Here is a 25563-nt window from a genome sequence, read left to right as displayed (position 1 = left end):
GCGGAGCCCCAGGGAGGGCGGGGCCGGGGCCCCCGTAGCCAATGGCGAGCGGGCGGAACCGGGACAGGGAGGCTGAGGGTAAAGGCGGGTCACGTGTCTCGCAGGAATTGTCCAATCAGCGGGAGGGGCTGGGGCCGGGGCGTGGCTACGCGGACGCGCGCTCCACGTGGAGCTCCGGGGTCCCGGTTTGGGTCCGCTCGGTGCCGCCGAGCGCAGCCCGTGGGTGGGTGTGAGCGGTCCGGCCCGTGAGCAGCGCTGGGAAGCTCACCGGCTCGGTCTGGAAGAGGCCGAGCAAACCTCAGGGACACCCCCGGGCTGCTCCCTGGCCCCGCGCCCCTCAGCGCTCAGCCCAGCTGAGTCCATGCACTGAGCGTGCCCAAGGGCAGCCGCAGCCCTTGCTGCAGCCCGTATCACATCGGATGGGGTTTGGTTGTGTCCTCCCGTATCTTCACACCAGGATAGCCACGTAGCTGAGTCCTCACTACACACCTTTGTAGGGATGCCAGCATGGTGCCTCCTATAAAACCACGGAAAATAACTAAAAGCCCCAAAAAAGCAAACCCAAACTGTCTCAGCTGCAGGAAGGTTTGAGGGACTGCCAGAACAGAAACACAGCTCAGGAGCCTCTTTGCTGAATTCCTCCTCTCTTGCCCTCTTTTCCTCCTCCTGCCCAGGGGCCCAGAGCAGATGGAAGCACAGGCCTGAGCACCATGGCTGTCCAGCATCATCTGGGTTCTCCTTCCCTTTGGAAGCAGTTGAATTCATGGCAATGTGCAGTATTGGTTTCAAAACCCGAGGTATCAGATCAGAAACAGATTTTTCATAAAAATATCCCTGATGCCCACAGATTTCAAGCCCATTTCTCACAGTCTTTGAGAAAGGTCTCTGGGGGCTCTTGGAGCTGCCCAAGGAATGAACTGGCAGCCCTCCTGTCTGTAACCTTGGCTCATCACTCACAGGAAGAACAGAAACACGATGGTACCAGGGGCAGCTCTCTCTCCCTGACAGTATTTATCCATCCTGCATCTGCAGGCTTAGAGAGAAACGTCTGCAATCCACAAACCAACTCCTAAGAAATATTCCTGGAAAAGAAGCAGTGTGTGTTGCACACTCAGACAGGGAATGGGTTTGTATGTACACAGTGGCAGACAGCTACTGGACCATTCTGTTACTTCTGGGTTTGTTTTCACCTTTTCTGGTATGATTTTAAGCAACATGCAGGCATTTGCCTGGGGTAGGAGGTAAGTTTAACCCAGCAACAGAAACCCACCAGCTTCCTGTCTCAGTTTCTGCAAACCAAAACAGCAGGGTCAGAAAACAAAGAAAAAAGCTATTAGCTCTCCTGAGCTAAGCAGCACATAGACCTCAAGAAGGCATATGAACAAAGATAAATGGGCTGTTGCAGTGTTAATCTCTTTTGTTTTTGTAGTAAATTATTGCGTGTAATTCATGTTTCCTGTCCATAAATGCCAGAGGAAGACATGGAATCCATTCTAATTTAGTAAAGACAAAAACAACTCCTTTCGAGCCCATCTGTAACTTATTTGTATGGAAACTGTTTTGGGCTCAGTACCGAGTTCAAGATCTAACTGCCCTCACTAATTGTTTCCAGAATAAACAGATGCTTTGTTTCAAGGCAGCAGCTTCCACCTTGCCCAGCCCAGCGCTCTCCGGGTTCTCAGGATGAAAGGCTCTGAGCGCAGAGTCAGCAGAGGCTGTAACGAGCCCTGGCGCCCCGGCCGGGGGGCTGAGCCTCTGGGGAGCTGGTGGGGCAGGAACCCACCCCCAGCCACCCACTCGAGGGGCGTCCAGCCAGTGCCACGCGCTCTCTGCTCTTTCATGGCATTGGCATTTTGTTTGTGAATTCATCGTGTGACCGATTGCTGTGACAAGAGGTCATACCTGCTCTGATGACACACAGGCTCCTCCAGCTGGGCTATAGGGCACACAACGGGAAGAGTTCATTCCCGGGGCCGCTTGATCCCATCCCCCTGCAGTACAGCTCTGTTTCTTTTCTTCATTTGAAAACGAAGAAACTCCCCCACCGCCCTCTCCGAGAGACACCCCCTCCCCACCAGAGGAGCCTAAGCAAGACTTTGCGGGCTGTGTAGGAGTTTTCACCCCTCCCCAGACACACCGCACCTCGCATCCCCCTTAGCCCCGGGGGAAGAGAAGAGGCGGCTGCAGGACTGATGCACGGGCATTGCAAAAAGATTCAGAAACAGCAGCACTGAGCTTCCCTACCAGTGAGCCACCCCAGAGACAGGGACCTGTCAGGAAGGTTATTTCAGCCCTCAGTGGTATGAGCAACGATGCCAAGAGCTCCGGATCCACCACAGAGCTGTTGTTAAGAGCTTCCGCACCAGTTTTGGAAACAAGATTTCTGTGAGCCCGCTGTGAGAGATAAGCTGGGTAATCATAGCTGCCCAAGGCACCTGAAAGGTTTGCTTTTCAATGTTTAATGGCCATATCTAAACTGTTTCTCCTTCACTGAAGGATTTCCTGAACCAAATCATCTAACTCTACAGTGTGATGGCTGAAGGCAGGAGAAAGCGAATTACACAAAATTGGATGGTTTTTAAAATTTGTTTGTTTGTTACAAAGAAACTAAAGATAGCACTCAGAGCTCAGCCCTCCAAGAACATGTGGTTTGCACAAGGCTTGCTGTAAATAAAAGTTTGTGTTGTTTTTGTTTCCTATGCTTTTTTAGTTTAAAAATACAGCTTTGCATCTGGCATGTCATGAGAAAGAAGATCTCACCTAAATCTCCTTGATCAGAGTCTGATCACATGTCCAAACAAAGCACCTCTTCCAAAACATCTTCTGATCATGAGTTGAAGACATAAAGTAGGAAAATGTCTTTCTGCAGTTATTTTTTCCCAGAGATTAATCATGTTAAATTCTTCTGCCTTGTGATCTGTCCTCTACACCATAGGTCACCACCCACAGCTGTCAGTGAGGAACATCCTTCAAGGGCCTTTAATTTGTAACATCCATTTATTTCATAAGCATTGTGGCCAAATCAACAAGAGAACTGAAAAACAATGCTTGTTTCTTCTAAAAAAGAGGTTTATGTTCAGCTCACTGCAGCAACATATGCAGCTGAGCATTCTGTCAGCTGCTGAGGAGCCCTACAATGAGTCAGAAATGGTTTTTGGACTTTGGTTTTCACCAGGGAAGGACCATGTCTCCTAGTCCTAGTCTCAAGAAGCCAGAGGGCAGCTCTAATAGAAAACTCTGTGAGTTAAATAAGAAATCAGGATGAGGCTGATGCTCCAAGGCTGCTGCACACACTTTCATCTGACAGGAACATTCAGCAATATTTGCTGCTGTTTGGAAAAGCCCAAACAGTCTTTTCATGCACACAGAACAGAGATTTTGTTCAGCCAAGCAGTTTGTTCACTCTGGCCTTCAAGTCACCCAGTTTCTACTATCTGCCTGCATTAGTGTCTGATACAAAGAAGGAAGGAAAGAGAATGGTTCAGCCAGAACATGACCTACAGCTCACAAAGGGTATTTCAATTATTTTTAGTACTTTGGCCTTTCTCAGTTTTCCCAGGGAAGCTCTATTGCTTATCAGGAGGCTGGAAATGCAGACTGCTGATCCAATGCACAGAGCATACAGCCATTTTTCTGACATCCAAACATTTCAGCTGGCAAGGCAAAGCAGCTGCTTCCCTTGGCTGGATCAGCCCTCATGTCCTCAGAGGACTCAGCTTCCACAGCTCTCCTCTAGTCTGGAAAGCATCCCAGTGATTCTTTGTGGCAGCAGAAACTCAGTCAGCATTGGGTCCCTGCCCTGATAAACCTCTGCAATGAAGCCCATTTCCTGAAGCTCTTATATAGTTTCTTGAACTTAGATGTATTGTGGGGTTTTTCTCAGGAGCATTAGTGAAATGCTGGAACTGAGAATAATGGTGTCACAGCAGGGCACTCATTTCCTACAAAGAAAATCCATTTTAACAGCTCAATTCCACAAACATTGCTTTCACCACAAAAACAGAAGACCTGCTGTATGATTCTTGAGAAGGCTGCTTGTTTGTAGATTATGTTATTTATCAGCAGTTAACCTCACTTGCATTACACAGCTTGCAAGCTCTCTGGAGTAACCTCCACATAAAAGCACCAGGAGTGGGTTTTGAAGAGAGAGAAGGTGGCTCTGCACAGCTCAGAAAAGGTAGAGGTGAAATAGGGAAAGTCTTGAGGAAAGCCTTTTAGAAGGCCCAGCAGAAGTTGCAGACACATCCTCCTGATAGCACCTGCCTTTGTGTGTCAGTGTCCTGTGCCTCCAAGATTTCCTTTGGACTGGGATGAATACTGCCTTTGTCTTCTGTTAAATAGAAGACTGTGCACATATTTGCCTTGGAAAAATAAGACAATGCAATGGTCAAAACAGGCAGACCTTGACCAGGTTATTACAGAAAGATATATTTGTATGATTGACTGCAACAGAAATAAGAGACATGGATCAGAGATTCATTCATGGCACTGAGACCCAGGGAATGGATGGACACCCACCTTGCCTGGGTGAGTTGCATTCCTTCTCCTCTTATCCATCTTGACAGGCTTTGACATGTTGGCTTCTGTCTAAGGAGCTAGAAATGGAATAATCCCCATCAAAGGCTCTCATGACACATCTCAGTGACTAGGACAAGCAGGGGTGTTCTATCTGGTAGCTGCAGGCTGAAACTCTTGCACACCATCACCTGAGGGGACAGGGACCTGGAAAAGGTGGTCCCTGTTCATACTATGTCTATGTGTTTTTCTTTCTGGAAGAGATCTACCCAAACCTTGTCTCATTCTGAATGGACAGCAAGAAGAAACCAGAGCTTTCCTTTTTGAATGTGTTCCTGATCTGGACACGTGCTGCCTCAGCTACACATCAGTAGCTGTAAAGTGAACAGGGATGTCCAGTCACAACTACTTCCCCCCTGAACAAGTTATCAATTGGGAAGCTGAGGGATGCACTCCTCTGGCTGCTGGCATGATGGATTCAGAGACTAATTTTGGACTTCTCCTGCCACTTAGTGGCTGCAGCTGATGCAGCACCACATCCCTACTTAAACATTTTTAAGAGAATACTTAAGTGGTGCATGGTGGAATGGTGAATGTTTCCATTCAGGTGTAGAAAAACCTGAGTCAGGACAAAGAGGCATTTTAAAAAAGTTTCACTTACTTTGAATACTCTGAAATCTGTCAAGGCCCCTACAAGTTGCACTCTGCAGGATGAAAGGATGTTAAATACCATGGTTACTCCTGAAGGCCAAATATATGCAACAGCAACTTTGCTGTTATTGCTGGCAATGCAATATATGATTTAAAAAGCAACAAGCTATTGTAGGGAGGGGAAATATCTTTCACTCAGTGAACTAGAATAAATGGGAGGAGCAGAGGTATCAGCTACACAATCCTTAGCTCGGGTCTCAGTAACAAGCCAGGGAAGTGGTGTAGCCAAGGAAAGTGCAAGTGAAACCTTCCCACTTGTCACTGGGATAGGAGGGATCTCAGCTTCTTCTTGCTGCAGGGCTGGAACAGCCTGGCTTCATTTCTGTCCTGGGAGAATATCCTGTTTCAGGCTGCTGTGGAAGTTATTTACAAGAAAAGGCTTTGAGGAAGGAAAAAAATCTAAGATTATTTGAATTTGTGATTTTAGAGCTATTTGGAGATTAGTCAAAACTTGTCTTTCCTGTGGTGGGTTGCTCTGTGAGAAAAAAAATGAGCGGGGAGAGCAGAAAAAGCTCCCCAGCTTTGGGTTATTTAAGTTCATCTAAGGGCCAGTGGGGTCATACTCATGTAGCAAAACACAACCCAGCCTGAGGTACCCTGCACTCTCTGGCCAACAGCCAAGTGTGAGCAGGGGCTCTTGATGTCACCCTCAGAGCTGTCCCACAGGGAGGACCTGGCAAGCAGGGGCCTGGCAAAGGCCATCCTGGCCCTGGGCCACACAAAAGATTGTTCAGGAGGTGTTAGACTAAAGGGACCCCCAGTGAGCTCAGAGTGGTCTTTGGATATAGGACAGTGCTCTCAATCGATCAGGGCACAGCTTGCAAGACACAGAATCTCACACAGAGCTGGGAAAAGGAAGGCAGAGGCACAAAGTAGGTGTGAAGTGACAAGGATGGGGCAGATAGAGAGAGACCAACCAGAGGGGTGGTCTGGCTGCAATGAAGAGGGAATGTTAACTGATGGTGAGGTGAACATGCAGAATAAAGCTGTTCACATCCAGCTGTGCTCCTCTACAGAAGCTGCAGCTCAATTTGAAGGTGGAGTCACACAGGAAGTGTCCAGGCAATTGTGGCAAGAATGACCTGAAGCTTACAAACATGACAGAGGAGCAAAGATCAACAAAACTGCTAAGAAAGCTTCTAGACAGTATCCCCAGCTCTCCAAAGTTAGCCTCAGTGTTGTTCTGATGTGGGACACCCATTCATACTATAATAACCATGGCATCTTACTGCAAGGAGAAAAAAGATAAATGTTTTTTTTTCTTGCAAGCCTGCCTCTCAGTTGCCAGACTGTGTCAGCCAGGTCAGCTTGTTCTACACCCTTTAAAAAGTCAAGAGACCTCACTTTTAACCCCATACTGTGATGATGTGTGAAGCAGCCCCAGTCCCCTGCCTATGCTTTTGAAGGCAATATTGATGAAGAACTGACCTCAAGAAGGTCAGAACACAGCATAGAACCTGCTGTCTGCCACATAATTCACCTATATCATGTTACATAGGATGCAGAAAATATTCTGGCTGAACACAGAGTTATAGAATGCTAAACTCAAGGACATGTAGAAACTGTAATGTGGAAGTTTGGCAGAGAGACATTGCCTGCTCTGTACAACATGTGGAGCAGCACAGGAAAAGGCAGAAGAAACAGTATGCCAAAAATACACTGGATATAAATGGCCATGAGAAAATTCCCCATTCCACACGGAAGTTATGGCCAACAGAACTTAGCTAGAAATGAGGCAGAAGTCATTAAACTTCAGTAATGCTTCTTCAGAAGTCATCATGTGAGTACAGGTTTTATGTAATGAACTGAATTACTTGAAGAACACCAGTCTCTACCAGTATTTACTGGTTTTGCACTGACTTCTTGTAAACATACATGTTAAATATTAAACCAAAGACATTTGCAAGACTTTGCCCCAAAGCAATCCTGAATTCTTTGTGAATGGCAAGGAATTATTAATAGTATTCTGCAGTAGAGGGAGACAGTTTAAAAGTCTGTGTGGGTTTGGGATTTTTTGGCTCCTCCCATTTTATGACAACATTTGTAGCCTGTTCTACTCTTACACCACTCCAAGTGTGAATGGAACAGATGTCTGTGGAGCCATTTAACCCTGTGCAAGGAAGTCACTGATTTTTTATCTATCTTCTTCAGCTTCAGAGCAAGATCCTGGTCCTGACAATATGTGCTGCTGGGACTGGAGGCACTTTCCAATATGGTTACAACTTCTCAATCATCAGCTCCAGCTTCAGTAAGTACTGATAGCCTGAGAGCCTCCTCCGGAGCCAGACACTTCCCTGGTTTCCTCAGTCTGGGTACGAGCAGTGGCCTGTCACCGAAAAGATGCAGACTGCTAATACTGAGGGTGAGAAAGGAAGGATGTGTTGTTCCTTTTTGTATAATTCACATCTGAGGTACAGGGCTTTCTTGTCAAGAGCTACCCTTGAGCAGGACCTAGTGTCACAAGAATCTATTTAAAAGCCTTGTTTCAACTGCTCCAGCAAATCTAATTCCAAAGTTTTGCAACCTGCATCCTTTGATACTGTCTTTTGCCCTTAAATTCAAAGTTGAACCCATGAAATACCTTTTAAATTATCCAACACAGCTACATACAGATATAAAACAAGTACAACTTTCCAACAGCTACCAGTTTATGCTCTTAACCCTCTGTTAAAAACCCACCTAAGAACTTGAGGCCATTTACAACCAAAGGTCTGGAGGTACAGAATAAAGAGATATTTTAACAACAAAAAAAAAGCCTTTACAGTTCTCAGTGTCCTTCATCTCTACGCTGTGCTTATGCAGCACTGCCCTTCCCTCTCAGTACATCCAAATGTTCATCAGTGAAGCCAGACTGGAGCACAGGGGTGTTCCCCTTGAGAGCAAGGAGGTGCTGCTGCTGTGGTCTCCCACATACCCTGTGGGAGGCCTCACTGGGGCAGTCATTGCTGGTCCCGTGGCCATCATGTTGGGAGGTAAGAGGGTGCTGGATTTTCATTTAAGCTTTGCATCTTCCCTTAGTCCAAGAGTGTCCTGGTTTGGGCCAGCCCAGTGTTAATCTGTGACAAAGAGGAATCAGCAGCACAATATCCCCTGCAGTTAAAAATCATGAAAATGGTATCTATCCCAGCTCAGACTGATGGTAAGATCCTGAGCTGGCAGGGAGAAACTATCTGGTGTGGCAGTGTTTCATGTCTCAACACCCAGTGGGGAGCTGTTCTTTTCCTCACATTACCTTCTCATCATATTCTGACCCAGCTGAAGTGCTGGATTTCAGCTCAACTCCATAGCACAGTAACCACCTGCACAATGACCATCACTTCTCTGCCCAGTTTCCTGCCAACCTTTTACATAGAAAATCATGATGGAACAGGCCAGGGATTTTTCTTCAAAATGAACTGTGCAAATTGACCATTTGGACAGAAATTCTTCCTAGGACACGTGAAAACCCTCTGATAAACTTTCATAAGGACCCCACTATTACATGAAAAATGCATTTCAATAAATTAGAATTTTCAGACCAAAATACATATGAATTTCTGAAGGAATACTCCTCTCTATTCAAATGGAAAACTGCTAGTGCAAGAGCCATGAATGTGGGTGAGGACTTCATGGTGCCTTCAGTGTGCCTAAAGCCAGCACTGCAGGGACACCCTGTGGTGATGCTGGTAGTTGGGGGTGTCCCTAATTGTACCAGCCCTGCAGATGACCTGTCAGTGCTGATTACTCTTTTCAGAACAAGACACCAAAACTGCTCCTATGCCATCTGCACATGGACACCTCATGCAGGGCTCTGGGTAACCAGGATGTTCTGTGGTGGAGCTGAGCAGCCCATCTGCAGCTTCCAGGCACAGCAGGTTGGATCTGCCATGTGAAATGTTTTTGCTCTACTGAGGTAACTGGAAGGCATCTTCCTACAAAGTACTTTTCACTACCTTTTTAGAGTCAAAGGTAGGACTTGAATTCACAATGGCAAATATGTTTTGTAACTATGTAGTGAAAGAAATGCTGCTTGAAGAGCTCATCATCAAATCTGAAGCCAATTCATGTTAAGGGATTTGTTTAGATTTGTAGCATACAAATCCCCATATACAGGGCAGCTGGAATTAGTTGCTGGGAAATGTGTGCTGTGTACCAAGATCATTTTAATTGCCTGAATTTCCCAGGGAAGCCACTCAAGATCTGAGTCAGAAGCATGGCTGCTGAAATGTCACTGGTGGGAAATATTCTCCTGTCCAACAATAGTGAGGGGTTTGTACTCCCTTTCCCTCAAATCCTTCGAGTGGCTGCACCACAAATGGCCATCTCTGTGAAGGTAACACCATGATCACAGACTCTGCCCTACATCTTTCTGCAGCCATCACTTGCTGTCAACCCTTGCCCTGCAGACAAACTTCAGGTGAAGTCTCAGTGATAAGAGCTTCCCCTGTCCTTGCAGGACTGCAGGAGCTCAGAGGCAGCAGTGACATGAGCACAGAGCTGGAAGAGATGCTGACTGAGCAGGCTGCTCTGAAAGGTCAGAGAGCAAAGAACCCTTTGGAGCTCTTCCCAAATCCAGCTTTGAGGTGGCAGCTGATGAGCATCACTGTGCTGAGCAGTGCCATGCAGCTCTGCAGGAATGACTCAATAAGCAGCCTGGCAGCAGTGGCAGCAGCAGCAGCAGCAGCAGCAGCAGGGCTGCATCACAGGACATGGGTGTGAGTTCTCAAGTTTAACATTCCTGCTGCAGGAGAAGAACAAATGGAGGTCTGCTCTGGTGGTCTGCTCTGCATGTGGAGATCTTCAAACCTCAGATGCTTGGTTCCCAAAGTATGCTGGGGCATTACGGCAAGATTCAGAGGGACACTGTCAAAATAGCCTAAATCACAGCACACTGCTCATTCTCTGGCTGGTTCTTCAGGAAAAAAACACTGGTGTTTAATTTCAGACACTTTCTCTAACTGCTTTCTCCTCTCTTCTCTCCCCAGATGTATTCTTAGGCAGCTTACATGTTGCAAGAGGCTGGAATTCCACAGGACAAAATCCTGTATATTGTAATTGGAACAGGGAGCTTGAACTGATCACATCTGTCACTTGTGTGAGACTCCTGCACTCTGCTGACATGCAGATTCTCTTGGCAATGAGGAGGCAGTTAGTTACAAAGTTTGGATTTACATTGTTTTTCATGCCAAGAAATCCTTTATGCACAGGGCACTGGTGTCCAGGCAGGCTGATGCACCATCATCATCATCATCATCATCATCATCATCATCATCATCATCATCATCATCACTGCCTGAGATCTCTGGAAAGTGTAACATTTGCTTCATGTCAATGTGGGTAGTGGCAGAGCTTAGGCTGCAGCTGGGACATTCTCATCTCCCCTGCCCACCCTGCTTGCCTCCTGCCAGCTGGACTTCTTTTTGCTGAGAAGGTGACAACATCTTTATACTAGTTGTAGAGTGAAGTAGGCACAGAGTATTGGGATGGGAGGAGGGAGCAGGCAGGGAATATAAACCCAAGCATCTGGCTTTATTTCCCTGTGCTATTTTGTGCAGAACATGATCATAGACTACTCTGGTGGGAGGCCACTGCTCCTGGGGGGATGTGTCCTCATGGCAGGATGGGCCATTGTCTTCATGGTCACTCTGAGCCAGCAGGTAACAAACTTTACTTAATTATTGAAGTGAAATGGAGTTGGGCTTTACTTTTTATATGACTGGGGTGTTTAGTGGTGGCAAATAAGTGTAAGTGCCCTCACTGGTTTCCTGTTGGTCTCTGTAGGCTCAGGTGAGCTGGATGCCTTACCTCAGCATGGCCTGCATCTTCACCTGTATCCTGAGCTTTGGAATTGGATCAGCTCCCTCAGCGTGTTCACTTTTGGGTACTGCAGGGGTTTGGAGATGTGTGCAAGCAGCTTATGGGAACTCTCAGACCCTCTTTAGCTACAGCACACCCAAAGGATCAAGGCAATTTCTGCCAGCAGTTTTCAGCTGTTTCCTGGGTGCTTGCATGCCCCTGGTAAGTCAGTGTTGTGCAGGGACAGTCTGTGCCATCGTCTGTGTCATTTCTCCTTTCTGCAATGGCACTTGGAGCTGCTGCATGCCTCAAATGAGCAACAACATTTTGATTTGCTGCCCAGTCCATGAGGGATGTTGACCAGCATTTCTAAGGCTCCACCTTAACCCTAGAGACTGACAGCTATGGCATGTGGTTATTCACTCCCACATCCTGGAGGCACAATTTCCATATCTATTTGTTACCTATAACATGCATTTTCTTCTCAAAATCCCTTAGTTTCTGTGGTTGTGGGGGCAGGACACAGGCTGTGTGTGTGCTGAGGCTCTGTTCATTCACACAGGTTTGAAGGAAGGCAGGCAATAAAAGGACCAAGGTGCTAGTGTCACATGCCATGTGAGTTGGCAGTAATTCCTTGCCTCAGTTCCTACAGTTCCATAGGGTAGAATTAATTACAAGCCATTCTCACAGCTGGGTCCTGGTGAGAATAACGTGGATTACAAAACCTTTTGTGACAGTTCCTTCTAATGTGAGAGTTTGAACAATTAGCCAGTCCTTACTATTTAACCTCAAACTTCCCCACTGCAGTTAATCTCTAGTGCCACTTGTTCTGGCATTGTTGGCCAGAGAGAATAATTTACTGAATAGTTATTTACTGTTCACCTACACTTCATGCTGGGTTTACTTGTTACCAACTGTTCTCTTGGGTTTAATATAACGTCAATAGCATTAGTAACTTTCTTGCCATTTCTTTTTCCAGCTGGTGTAACAGGAGTTCTGCCCACAGAGGTTTTTGATCAAATGTCCCAGCCAGCTGCTTACACGATTTGTGGCTCTCTGTTGTGGTTCAACCTCCTCCTGGTTGGAATGGCCTTTCCATTCATTTGGTGTGTTTCCAAGGAAAAAAAAAAAAAAATCACGTGCAGGTCTTCAGTGTTTTGTTCAAGAAAGAAGCTCTGATAGTGACCAAGAAAAGAGATGGAGACTGGAATATCACAAGCTGCAGACAGATACACAGCAAGGTAGCACTGCCATGGAAAGTATCTTTATGAAGAAAGTGCTCAAAAGTCCTCCAAACCAAACTTGTTCTATGTTCCTTACAGTGATTTCTGATGTGAGGCTGGAAGCAGATTAATTTGGGGCATGGATGACCAATAATCCTCCTCTGTCCTCAGATAAGAAGAGCTGGGACTAGAGATGTGATGCAATTTCCCTTGGCCAGACCGTGGCACCATTTCCTAAAGTGACTGCTGAAGTGAAAGGGAGCAGAACCCCACAGGTTCCAATCCTGTCTTATTTCCTACTATGGGCCTGCATTCTGTGCAATTATTAATAGAGAGAAAGACAGAAAAAGACATTTTGAGACACTCTTCTTGCTATGTCAAATTTCCCAAACTGTGCTAGGGAGCTGTTGAATCCTGGCATGTGAGGTCCTCACCATGATGCTTAGAAATACTCCTTGTGTCCCCCTGCAGGAGCAGGAATTAGTGGCCTATTTGTCATTGTACAGAATGTCACCAACACTGTCTTGTTTTTTCCTCCTCCTCCTCAGGAAAGTCTGGCACATTTCTGCTACGTCCCATTCCTTGTGGTCTGCATCTGCACCACACTCTACGTTGGATTTTTCCTTCCTGAAACAAAGGGAAAGTCCTTCCTGGAAATCTCAGAGGAGTTCAAGAAACTGAACTTCAAAGCTCAGACCCATTCAGTTTTATATAAATGCCCTGATGAAATCAAATCCACTGTATTATAGCAGAAGGAAGGAGGAAGGTACCTGGGGGACACTGAGCACTGGCTGTGTTCTCTTGCAGGGACACAAGGAGAGAAGTGGGGTTAAGCAGGGTTACTCCTAGGTTCTTAGGTTCATCTTGGAAAGATACACTTCAACTGATAAATCCCAACAGCAGTATAATAATCTGTTTTCAGTTTTTAGTGCTAAGTAACACATACATATTTTAGGATCCACATTAGAGAGTGATAGAATGATGCCTTATTCTCTTATCATCAAACACCAGCATGCATCAAACACCAATTTGCTTCAGCAAATTTCTCCTGAATTTCTTCTGTATTTCTCCTCTACTCAAACAGTAACTCCCATCTCAGAAGCCTTTCTGCCCTTGCCCCTGAATCTGGGCTCTCTAATACAGAAATTGATATGATTGAGTTCTGTTTGCAGACACCAGATTAAATTCTCAATACCTTGTTTTGGTGCTCCTGTTGTTTCTGTTATTAAGTGATTTCAAATAGACCCTTACTTCTTGAGCAATAGCAAGCAGTTAATTATTTTCAGCTATTAAAACATGTGACAGATGGATTAGAAAGAAAGCTTCTAGTACTTGCTAGGTGGCTTATTACACAATTGACTTTTGGGCATTGTTCTGCAGACTCTGTATTCTGGCCTGGCTTTCTTCATGGCTTGTTTGTTGCCTTCCAGTCCCAGGTTTTAAAGCACAAGTTTGCACTGCTCTCACTCTCACTCACAGTGCATCTGTAGGTGTTACACCTGCACCCTGCAAGCTCAGGATATGGAGAGGAGGTCTTATGGCAGCAGCTTATTTTGGATGTGGAGATTTAGATCACAGCAGAATATTCTCATCAATATGCTTTTTTTTTGTCTCCATAGAGGATATTGAAGAACCAGCTGTGATATTGATTCCTTTTGATAACCAAGGACACACTCTTCATTTAGTGTTGCCTTTCACAGGCATTGCCTTGGCTGGACAAGTTTCATTCATTTTCATCTCAAAATCATATCTAAGCCACCTCTTTTGGCTTTGTTTGTATGAAAGTCACAGCACTGCTGCTGGTTACAGCAAAGACCATGAACATTTTAAAAATAAGTAGTTGAAAGTTTCAGTCTATTTCTAATTACTTTTTTTTTTTTAAATACAGCATTTTTAAATCTCATAACTGTAAACATTTCTGGAGTTTATTACTGTCATGTTGGGCAGGAGTGGAGCAGCAGATCTATTCCTCAGAAGAGGAGCTCGTGCAAGAACTGTTTCACTACCTGCTGTATATATCACAGGAAAATAAAACTAAACTTATGCTCATTTGTGGTTGCTGCTATTTTAAAAATCATTCATATATATACATGGGCAAGAGCAGCTGTGTCTGCTCTTGGACAATACTGAGGTTTTGAAATATGCAGGATTTTGAAATGAGACAATCAAGACTCAGTGGAGCTGGGAACTGCAAAGATATTTTTAATTTCTACACTTTGGGGAGAGAAGTGAGTGGCAGATGCAAAGAGCCAAACACACAGTCAATGCAAAAAGTGCTGGCACCACCATCATGGGATGAAAATATCTGTCATCATTTTTTTGGTGAGGATCAGAGAAAGGACAGTAGGCTGAACTGAGATGAAAAAGTCAAGGCAGTAGAGAAGATGGGGAAGGAAGAGTGGGGGTGGACTGAAGAGACTGCCCGGGCAGAGGGAGAGGCCTGGCACAGACTGCTGGATGTGCAGATCAGAGGAGAGTTGCTCAGACTGGACAAAGTCCTCCAGAGGCCAGAGGTCCTCACCTTGGCCACCTTTGTGCCCAGTATTGTTGTGCTATTGTGTGCCATGAGTCAGGATTGTTGTGCCTCTCCCCGGAGCTCTGGAAGGATGGGGAACATCTGAGCGTGACAGTGTGAAACATCTCTGTTCAGAAATGATTCCCATTTATTGGTAGAGCCAGCCCTGCAGATTCCTCTGTCAGCCCAGTTCCAACTTCCAGCATTTTTTCTGCCTGTGGGCTGAAGTCAGGTGTCTATAGACTGGCTTAGCAAAGACAAACAGTGCTTATCTTTTAATTGGTTACATTTTAGTTGAAGAATTTAACAAGGTGGTTAATTGGTACTGAATTAAAACACCTTCAACTGAAAATATTATGACACTTGTTCGGGTCAGTTTCTTGATTTGCCTAACACATGAAGTGTTAAGCAAAAATACACCAGGAGAAGTGATCCTCACAGACTCATAGTTTATATCATTGTTTACAAATCAAATCACTCTGCTCTACTGGACTGATAAATAACCATCAACACCAAAGAAAAGTGATTACTGCTGCTGTTGTCAAACAATGCTCCTCTGCACAGGCCACCTCTCACTTCCCATGCAGTTGGGCCAGGGATTTGTTGAGGCACTGAGGACATGCAGCACCCTAGCCTGGGGAAACACCAAGTGCAGCCACTCACCAGGAGAAGGAATTTCTCCCTAAGCAGTTGTAATAACTTCTGAAAACGTTTTAACAGAACTACCTTTGAGACTGCTAGATAAAAAGGTCCTTTGAGAATTATGAATAAAAGTGAAGATGTAATTTATTTATTTGATAGTCAGGATTTAAAGCTGACGTCCAGCTTCCCTAATATCTACCATAGACACACACCTGAACTTTCAGACAATGATCATTTCTCTTAAAGTGTCAACTGATGCAATAATTTAAGAGCTGAATGCAGAGGCTTTGTCAAGTCAGGTTTCAGAAGGCTTTGCTGTACTGAGGCTCAAAGTAGCAGTCGGGGACTTTTCCTTTAAATGTGATAACTGATTACCCAACCAATGACTTGGGGAGCCCAAGCCAGTCCACTCTAGTTTGCTCCAGTCGCTGGACTTTGACTTTTTTCTTGTCCTTTACTCATCTCCTGCAGCTCACACTGTCTGTCAGCTGCTGCTGGAGCTCCCCTACCCTTGTGACCTGGCATGAACGCAAAGCTCTCCAAAATTACCTGCAGTTTCATCAGTAACCAACACAATAATGACAAACCAAACAGCAAGAGCTCATAACAAACCAAAGGGAATGTAAACACTGAGAAAGAATGAAATGACTTGTTGAAATATAGAGTGACTTTTTTCCTGAACAGCCAAAGAAAGCATCAGGAAAGACCTAGTCTGCAAGCAGAGATGACCACCTTTGCATGCAAGTTTGTATATGTTTATCTTTTTTTTTTTCCCAAATAGAATTTCTGCAGTGCATATTTTTTTTTCCTTTCTGCTATTCTAAAAGATCTTTTGCATAAATTAAGTATAGAAAGAAAACTAAATCTGATTAAGATGCAGTTAAAATAATAGTATGAGGTCATATCTGAAAAACATCAAATATCTTTGGAGGATTTTTTTAAAAAAGGAAATAAAACTGGATTTAAGAACACATCTCTTTTTAATGCCTGATACATAGCAGGGGAAGACAAACCAAGAGAGGTCAGAGCACAGAAAAAAAAAACAACTATATGATTTGATAGGTAGAGGAGGGCTGGAAGCCCAAAAAAGCCCTTCACAGTTAAAGAGTTATGAATAACAAAAGACTGAAAAATTAACTCCAAAGGTTGGAAAACAGTCAAAGAAGACCCTTCCAGTCAAAGAAGTATAGGAGGATACACAGAAAAGATAAAACCAAAAATGTTTTTAAAAAGCATTTTTAGGATGAGAATTAAATTAAAAAGATTTCCTGAACTTAAAACCTGTTAGACTGGAAAGCTCACCCAAGAGACACAACAGAAAAATCAAGAGGTATTGTTACTGTACAGAACTGGGATGAGACTCAGAAATTTGCTGCAGGTGCAACATAAAAATTGTACTTAGAGATTACTGATTTTCTTACTGATGGGGAGTTTCATGCTGATGTGTGGCATATTTTGTAGCAAGAAGAACATCAGAGATGTCTAACAGCAGAGCCTGGGAATCTCATTTCTTCCCAGTGTTTTGAGAAACAGGGCTGTTTAAATTGTGAATGTGAATGTGCCAAATGCCACATTTATTCTGAGCTGACTCCTTTGAAGCCAACAATGTTACAACGTGGATAAATTTGATGCTTATTCAAGCAGTGCATGATTAGAAATCAGCTTGTAAATGTTTGCAGTCAATGTTCAGCATTGCCTTTGACTGTGACCTGCTCTTGAGACAGAAGTGAAGCATCAGTCCCCCAGTGCTGGACAGAATGTCACTGGGACACTCAGTAACAGAGCAGAGGGAGTGGGAGGGATGGGGCATGAACTGCAGTGCTCTTGAGCCTCCTCTTGGATTTAGCTCAAAGAAAGGTTGAATAACCTATGAAGCCAGGAATTCACTTCAATCCTCAAATGTTTACCTAGTGGCAGCCAAGCCACTGAGCAAATTATTCATTCAGGTGAGATAACAACTGGAAGGAAGAAGGACAAAGAGATGGAAATTGTGCACATAACGCTTGCACATTGCACCATGTAACTTTACTAGTTACCCTGTGCCAGTGCAGACTGAGACAGCCCAAGCTGATGACAGAAGCAGTGAAGTGTGTAACTGGGTTTTGGGAGACATTTATGAGCTTTGTCTCCTCTCAGATTTCTCACTGTCCTGTGCTGTAGTAGCTGTGGTCTTCTCTCACACTCTGTGCTGGCTCCTTGGTCTGGGAGGAGGCAGGTGCATGGCATTGCTCAAGCTGTTGGAGTTCCTGGAGGTAGAACAGGACAGTTGGGGCCATGTCTGAACAGCTGTACCAGCTTTGTTTGCTGTTTTCATTTCTTTCCAGAAAATGAGCTGCAATCTCTTCCTCCTTACTTTTGTCCTGGGCTTTGGTGGAGCTTTCCAGTATGGGCTGCAGGTGTCCATTGTCAATTCTCCTGCTGAGGTAAGCATGGGCAGCTCAAACAACTGATCTACCAGCATGGATTTCAGTGGTCTCATGCGTTCCTGCCTCCAGACACAATCACTAACTCTTTCACTTCTGATCTCAAAACTTCATTCACTCTGGTTTCTTGGTTCTAAGAGCAGCTGCTATTGATCTTATGGTTCTGTTTGGCAGGTAGTGAAACAAGCAGAGCTTAGCACACAAACACTCTCTTAATGGCACTCACAGTCAATATTTAAATATTGATATTTGATATTCTTTGACTTATTCATTGCATCTGGTTGCTAAAACTTTACCTCCAGGGATGTTAGGGGCAAAATTCCCTTTAAGTTCTCTGAGGCTAAGATTTCAGTCAATATGGTGATAGAAATTTATCCAAAAGACCAGTAAGTCGGTAAGAGAAGTAAAAAAGGTGCAATTAGGCAAAAACATGTTGACTGAGTCCATTCATTTCTGTTTTTCTTTTAAAGTACATCCAAAGTTTCATCCATGAGACCTGGCTGAAGAGATCCGGCTCTTCTCCCAGTGAAGAGATGATTACTTTGATGTGGAGCTTTGTTGTGTCCATTTACAGCATTGGTGGGCTTCTGGGGTCCATGTCTGCTGGATATGTGTCTGTTAGACTTGGAAGGTAGGAATAATGACGACATTTGTCTTTCTGTTTACACCTGTAACTGCAAAAACAGGTGACTGTGTCTTGGGAGAGATGCTGCTTGTGAAGTGGCACCATGAGCAGCCCAGAGCTGCTTCAGATGAAGGATCAGCTCAGTGAAGCCACAGAATGGCAAAATCACAAAGATCTCAAAGAAAATCATACCCTGTCCCTTATAAATTCTAAAGAGAATACAGTCCAGAGAAATCACATGAGGAATGCATGCACAAATTCTGTTCTTCAGTCTAGATATTAACTCCACTAGGGGCATCAAAAGCCTTTGTCAGGCTGTGAGTAGCTCACAGAGAATACTTATATTCACAATGATTTAAATGAATTCCAGGAAGAAGGCCATGCTGTTTGCCAACTTCCCTACTCTGCTGAGTGCAGCTCTGATGGGATTCAGCTGGCTGTGTGGATCCTTTGAGATGCTCATTGCTGGGAGATTACTTTCAGGAGTGTGTGGAGGTAAATTATCATTCCTACCTTTGGTATTCAATAGTTGGGAGAGCCAGGACTGAAGGTGCTAAGGATTTACCAGATTGAATATATGGATCACAGATTTTTACTAAACTCTGCAGAAAGCCTGACTGCTGAAAACAGTTTTAACTAAATAAGAAAACACAAGCCTAATTAAATTGTTAATGTGTAACATCTCCATTTCTACTTCTTCTATCTTTACATTCAATTCATATAAAAAGTAGTGCCAACCTGTGAAAAAGCCAGAACATGCAATACTTCAGGGAGAATGCTTACTCAATAGAAAGCAGACCCCTGTTGTTTCTGTTGCTGATACTGCTTTCCATATTACAGACAAGGGAATGGTTGTCAAGATGGCCAATTCTAATTTCCAGGTGCCTCAGGAGGCATCCTGTCCATGCTTTGATCCCTGAACAGTTGGATAAAGATAACACTTGGATAAAGATAACACTAACCACAAAAAAAAAAAAAAAAAAAAAAAGGAGAGAGGAAGGACAGGTATTAATTAATTGAGGAAATGGAATATATACCACTTGTTAACTTGTTGGCTTCAAGCACAAAATGAGGCACAGAGCAGCTTGAGTAGACAGTGAAATAGATAATGTGAGATTATCTATTCTTGCTTAGTGAAATATTTAGCAAGGACACAAGGCCACAATACTGGCAACATGCTTCATGTCAGGCAGACACACACTCAGGTCTCTCAGTGCCCAAAGCTACGTCCTGTGCCCATAATGGTCCCCTCCAAAACACCAGACCTATGGGAATTTGAATTACCCTGAGAGTCATTTGTCACTGCAGGTTTAACTCTGAGCATCAATCTCATGTATGCTGGGGAGTGTGCCCCCTGGAAGCTCCGTGGGATGACTGCCATCACAGCCTCCACTGCCATCGCTGTTGGGAAGTTTGTAGGGTTTGCTCTGGGTCTCAGGTAAGGAGGTCTGAGACCTCTTTAATTTATTCTGGTATTAAAACATATGCATGTGTCAGTGCAAGCCTGCAGGCAGGCAAATCAGTAACTATTTTTAGACATGTTTTCAGGGCACCTTAGGCAGCCAGACTGAGTTAGCTCAGCCTAAATTCCTGACTTAAGTGAACAGAAAACAGAAATCATACCAAATATTTCACCCTAAAGAACAATGTTGCTTCCAGGAAAGGCAGATCAAAATACAGATAACAAAAGCCCTTAGCAGATTGTAATGGGTTTAACAGAAATAGATCTTTTGTAAGAGCTGATCTCTACTTTTTATTTTTATTACAAGGAGCAGGGAATATCAGATCCACCCAAACTTTTTTTCAACATACACAGAAATCAGCACACCCACTCATCAAACATGCACACAAACCCAGAAGCCTGTGGTGGCTTAATTCTCCACAGCACAGGTTCCTTCTTCCTGCCCTATGCTTAAGATGTTCCATCTCACTCCCAGCGTGTGCATCATTCTGGCCACAGTATTTTCCAAGCTGCAGGACACCCAGAAGCTGCTCTCTGGGGCAGTCAGTCCCAGGCTGGTAACACCTGGATCCTGTCTTAATTTATACCTTGAGACTCCTTAGATCAAAAGCTGAAGGGATCAGCCTCTGCAGGTTCTTTCTTCAAAGCCTGAGCAGGAGCACTGCCTGTCCCTGTGGGCCCTCAGCTGGTGCAGGAGGATGCGGTCAGTTTGGCTGAATTCACCACTGAGCAACAGGAGGCAACACTGTGTAATTTCTGTGCTGCAGGAACAGCACTCAGCTCTCTCACCTCTCACTGAAATTTTCATTTTGCTGGACACTTCTGGGTGGGAGCTGCCAGGACCCAGGAACCACCCTTTTTCTGTGTGTGCTCACCAGGGCAGCACACAGGGCTGCTCAGTGCCTCCCACTGCTGGTTTTGTTTCAGAGAAGTTCTTGGAGTGGAGGCTCTCTGGCCTGTTCTCATGGCAACCAATGCAATTCCTGCCCTTGTTCAGCTTCTCACCCTCCCCTTCTTCCCAGACTCTCCCCGCTACCTCCTCATTGACAAAAAGGACAAGGAGGGGTGCATGAAAGGTAAGGAAATGGGTCACAAAACATTAATGTATAGCAAAAAGTGGAAAAATACAATAAAGTCCCACATGAGCCCCGAAGAGAGGCACAGTTGAGAAAAAGGCTCTTAATCTTTTGGCTCTGAAATCTATCCTTATATTTTAATGTAGGGGTCACTTTCCCTTGGGTGTGTTTGGGTGTGTGCACTAGAGCTGCACCTTTAAGGCATGATTTACACTGAAAAAGTGTAAGCAGCTATTGGCCAAAGGTGAGAACATGACTAAGATTTATGGTAAATATAGATAGCAACGAGCTGGATCTGTATCCAGTGTGAGCCCTGATTGCTGGGAAGTTCACACCAGCAAAGAGCCCAAAGCTTGCAAGGCACGAAGTAACCCTCTGGATTCATCTCTGCACTGGTGAGCTTGGACCAGGAGTCATCTTCTCTTCCTCTCCTTCCAGCTGTGAAACAGCTCTGGGGAGATGGTGACCACATGGCTGAAATAGATGACATGGTGGCTGAGCAAGAAGCCATCCGTGGGGAGAAGACAAAGAGTCTTTGTGACCTTTTTCGTGACAAAGGTGTCCGCTGGCAGCTCATCACTCTCTTCCTTGTCTGCTCATGCATGCAGTTACTTGGTGTCAATATGGTATGTGGGCTACTTTGCTCTGATTTGGGATACTTTGCTCTGATTTCTAGATTGCTTACAGTTCAGAGTCAGCTCTGCAATGGGCAGGGAACTGCTGACTGCAGCAATGGCTGTAAGGAGGGGACACGAGTACATGAGACACTAAAATATGTGAAAGATGTCAGAATTACAACCTGTAATATAAGACAAAGGCAGTGCTAAAAGCAAGCAAAAAGAGAAGAAAAATGCAGTAATTTTTACTGACTTCAAGACAGAGAGCTTAGTAAAAGCTGTTCTGCACAAATAAACCTCATGAAGTCATAGAGGATTGGTTACTGAAATCAGTAAGATTTTCTCTTTTATTAAGGCCTGATTAGTTATTTTCTGTCAAACAAGACAGGATGCAGTGTAAACATGACGACATGGGCACAGCCTTCACCCATTTCTATTCTTTCCAGGTTTACTTTTATGCATACAATGTCTTCATAGAGGCTGGAATCCCCCTTGCTCAAACCCACTATGTCTCCCTGGGAATTGGCATCACTGAGATCCTCTCCACAATTCTGTGTGTAAGTGGCTCTTCAGGTGGATTTCATTCTGCTGTGCTGCATGGGGCACTGCAGTCTTTAGAACTACTGCAAAAGGAGCTTTAGGAATCAAACTTGTGAAACAAATCAACCTTAGTACTTTGCACTCATCACACAAAATCCTCTCCACACACCCTACAAACACAGACATTTCTTTTCAATTTATGGCAGGACAGAAGTGTCTTTCTCTCAAAATCACCACCCAGCCTGAGCCAGCCTTGGGAGTTCCAGTTCCCCTCTATAGGATGGGCAGGTGACCGTCCCTGTGGCCACTTTTCAGTGGGACTCACAGCTTTAGGATTCATGGTGTTTAACAATGCAAAAGTTTCCACTTTGCTGCCCTCTCTGGCTATCCCTTGCCAGCAGAATATCACCTCAGGCCTCCCCTGCCTGGGCAATGCTCCCTGCAGCCCTGCACCTCCCTTCCTTCCCCTGTTCCCTGGAGATCCTTGTCCTGCTCAGTCCCCCAGATGCCTTTACTCACCCTCCCAGAGGAGGTATCACATCCCAGTCCCCAACTCTCCAGAGATCCCCTGCCTGGTCAGTGAAGGCAGCTACTGGAGCTGGTACTACCAAAGCTCTCTCTGTTCTTTTAGTTCTGTCCTTGAGCTGACAGCCTGTCCTCCTCATTGCAGTGCTTCCTAATCGAGCGTGCAGGGAGGAAGCCACTGCTGTGGAAAAGCTACACAGTGATGGCCTTGGCTTTAGGGCTCCTCACAGTCACACTTTCACTGCAGGTAAGACCCCACTTACACATTGGAGCTGTGTCCCTTCTTCATGTTTTATTTTGTGACAGATGTCATTACTGGTTTTCTCCTCTCAAATCACTTCTAATAGTGGGAGCAGAAGTATTTTTGGGGCTAAGCATCACACTAGCAGAGGTCTCCGTCCAGCCATGGACATGCAGATTAGAAACAGTAGCTTTATAAAGCCATGATCCCTGTCAAGACTCTCTTCTTGAGAAGTTTGTGGAAGGAGAGGAAACAGATATGTATTTCACATTGACACAAAATCATAGAATTGCTCAGGCTGGAAAAGACCTTCAAGATCATCAAGTCCAGCCTCATCCTAACCCTATTACCCTATTCCCAATGACCCACTACTAAACAACTTGAAGCCATTTCCCCTTGTCCTGTCATCTGTCACCAGTAAGAAGAGACCAACCCCACTCTCACTACAACCTCCTTTCAGGTATTTCTAAGGAGTGATAAGATCTCCTCTCAGCCTCCATTTCCCCAGACTATACAGCCCCAACTCCCTCAGTCACTTCTTATAAGGGATGTTTTCCAAACCCTTCACCCGTTTTGTTGCCCTTCTTTGGATTTGCTCCAACACCTCAATATCCTTTTTGTATTGAGGTGCCCAAAACTGAACACAAGACTTGAGGTGGGGCCTCACCAGTGCGGAGTACAGGGGCAGGATTACTTCCCACATTTATCAGTGATGAGTGTTTGTTATGGAAATGGTTAGAAAAAAGAAATTCTGATTTTATTTGCTTTTCATTTCCTACCACAGGATTCCTTTTTCTGGGTACCATACTGCTCTGTTGCACTCATCTTTATTTTCATCATGAGCTTTGGCATTGGGCCAGGTTGGTATTTTCTACTGGAATGGTTTCATATACTCATTCCTTCCTCACTGCAGCCTTTAGGAGAGGTCCCAGGCATACTGTTCCACAGTTAGCATGAATCCCTACTCCTGATTCAGCACAGGGGTAGATGTTCTCCTCCGTGCTCTGGTAGGAGGTAAAACTTCATTTCATTTTGCATTCCTACATGCCTTCCTCCTGGAGAGCCAAGCAGCACCTCAGACACTTCCAGGTCAGTTCAAACCATGAACTTCTGTAGCAATATGAAATGGGAGGTGCAGAATGACCTCGCAAAATTGCTAAACTTTCTTTTTTTCTCTGTTTTTTTCAGCTGCAGTATTATGCTCCCTGCCCACAGAAATATTTATTCAGTCATACAGACCAGCTGCTTTTGTTTTAAATGGTATTACAAACTGGATCCAACTCTTCATCCTTGGACTTCTGTTCCCTTTCATTGTGGTAAGCAAAGCAGGGTGTTTTGTTTCAGCTCAGAGGATGTCAGATGCTTCTTCAACCCAGAGCATACTTCTCTTTTTCAACACTTCATGCGAAGGACAGAGCCCAAACTAGTTGAAGTTCATCTTACCACTTGGTACCATTCCCCAGAAAGCAGCAACCAGGATTTACATCAACTCACCAAGTTTTTAATAAATACAAAACCAGAAAGAAGAACCATAAGAAAAAGAGATCTAGATCAACATATATGAATACATTTGTCTCTTTCTTTTCCTATAGGCAAGTCTTGGTAGCTTCTGTTTCATCATTTTCATGTTATACTGTCTGTCCATGGCTATCTTTGTCTTCCTGGTGGTGCCAGAGACCAAAGGAAAGACCATGCTGCAGGTCATGGAGGATTTCAACCACCTGAACTATCGTGGAAAGAAGAGACAGACAGCCCTCCAGCAGAGTAACTTCTCAGGAATGACTGTTACTAAACTTTAATAACATTTTGCTCTTTTATTACTGTAGTGCCCAAAAGTCTCTCTAAGCAAGAGAGAATCCATCACCCCACAGACAGCACAAATGTATACTTTGAAAATAATCACCTGCAGTGCAGAGTGCAGGATGGACTTGGTGGTTCTCCCCAACTGCTGAAATATTAACTGAATTAAATCTGCTGCAGAAAAAAATTAAACACAGCGTGTAAAGAAATATGACCCTTGTCAGTCCCTGCAGGTTAGCAGCTGAGGAAACTGCAAACACAGGATCTGCTATTTTTCTTATCACAACTCCACAGTTATTGGAGAAAGTGAGTCTGGTAGGTTCATGTGTACAACACGCTTGTGAAACTATGACAAAAAAAAGCCAGAGCTTTCTTGCTGAAATTATCTGCTCTTATTAACAAGCCAGTGCTGCTGAGCTTTCCCTGAGAAGGAGCTTCAGTCCAGAGGAGAGCAAGCACATGGTGTAAGAAGCAACTAGGACTTTCTTGAGGAGCTTATGACCACACTCTGTGACTGAAAGAAAGAATGAATAATGAAAGCAGAGCTGCAGGAAATCATGAGTGGGCTAATCCACAGTGGGCAGGTGTTCCTTCTTCATCAGCAGTGACTGTGTAGCATGTCTTGAGCCTGGAGTTATTTCATAACAGGGAGAAGGAACACTGGGGTTCAGTGGGACTGAGTTCCTGCTACTGATGCCACAAAAAAGAGTGGTGCCTCTCCAGAAGAATCCAGTCTGTGTGTCTGATTGTTTGCTGATCTCTTCAGGTCTCTGAATACTCCACATTTTCATTGCAAAATGTGGTAAAATGGGCTTCACTTTTTGTATTCATTGCTATACAATGTGACACACTCTTAATCTTCATGCTTTGCAG

General features: G+C 44.6%; 2 protein-coding genes across 2 annotated transcripts; both read left to right on the top strand.

Annotated features, from left to right (window-relative positions):
* Positions 1-41: 41 nt before the first annotated feature.
* Positions 42-12973, top strand: LOC103536635 (solute carrier family 2, facilitated glucose transporter member 11-like). Its single transcript, XM_030460694.1, is given in 10 exon segments — positions 42-185; positions 7378-7478; positions 8029-8198; positions 9662-9861; positions 10203-10272; positions 10275-10300; positions 10761-10862; positions 10987-11057; positions 11976-12111; positions 12773-12973. Coding segments are annotated over 10 exon segments (1221 nt in total).
* Positions 8500-24746, top strand: LOC103536549 (solute carrier family 2, facilitated glucose transporter member 11). The gene is made up of 12 exons (XM_030460647.1): positions 8500-8517; positions 17706-17804; positions 18275-18435; positions 18800-18924; positions 19738-19867; positions 20819-20967; positions 21406-21593; positions 22031-22141; positions 22795-22896; positions 23675-23750; positions 24079-24206; positions 24483-24746. Exons 2-12 carry the CDS (start codon positions 17709-17711, stop codon positions 24687-24689), a joined length of 1473 nt encoding a protein of 490 aa, XP_030316507.1. The 5' UTR covers positions 8500-8517; positions 17706-17708; the 3' UTR covers positions 24690-24746.
* The last annotated feature ends 817 nt before the right edge of the window (positions 24747-25563 follow it).

Source organism: Calypte anna, chromosome 15 (genome assembly GCF_003957555.1).
Source record: "Calypte anna isolate BGI_N300 chromosome 15, bCalAnn1_v1.p, whole genome shotgun sequence".
NCBI lineage: Eukaryota > Metazoa > Chordata > Aves > Apodiformes > Trochilidae > Calypte > Calypte anna.
This window is presented reverse-complemented; position numbering and strand designations above follow the sequence as displayed.

Coding starts and splice junctions, on each gene's coding strand:
- LOC103536549 (XM_030460647.1), top strand. CDS start 17,709: ATGAGCTGCAATCTCTTCCTCCTTACTTTTGTCCTGGGCTTTGGTGGA. Junction 20,968..21,405: donor CAAGGAGGGGTGCATGAAAG/GTAAGGAAATGG, acceptor CTCTCCTTCCAG/CTGTGAAACAGCTCTGGGGA. Junction 24,207..24,482: donor TTCTGTTCCCTTTCATTGTG/GTAAGCAAAGCA, acceptor CTTTTCCTATAG/GCAAGTCTTGGTAGCTTCTG.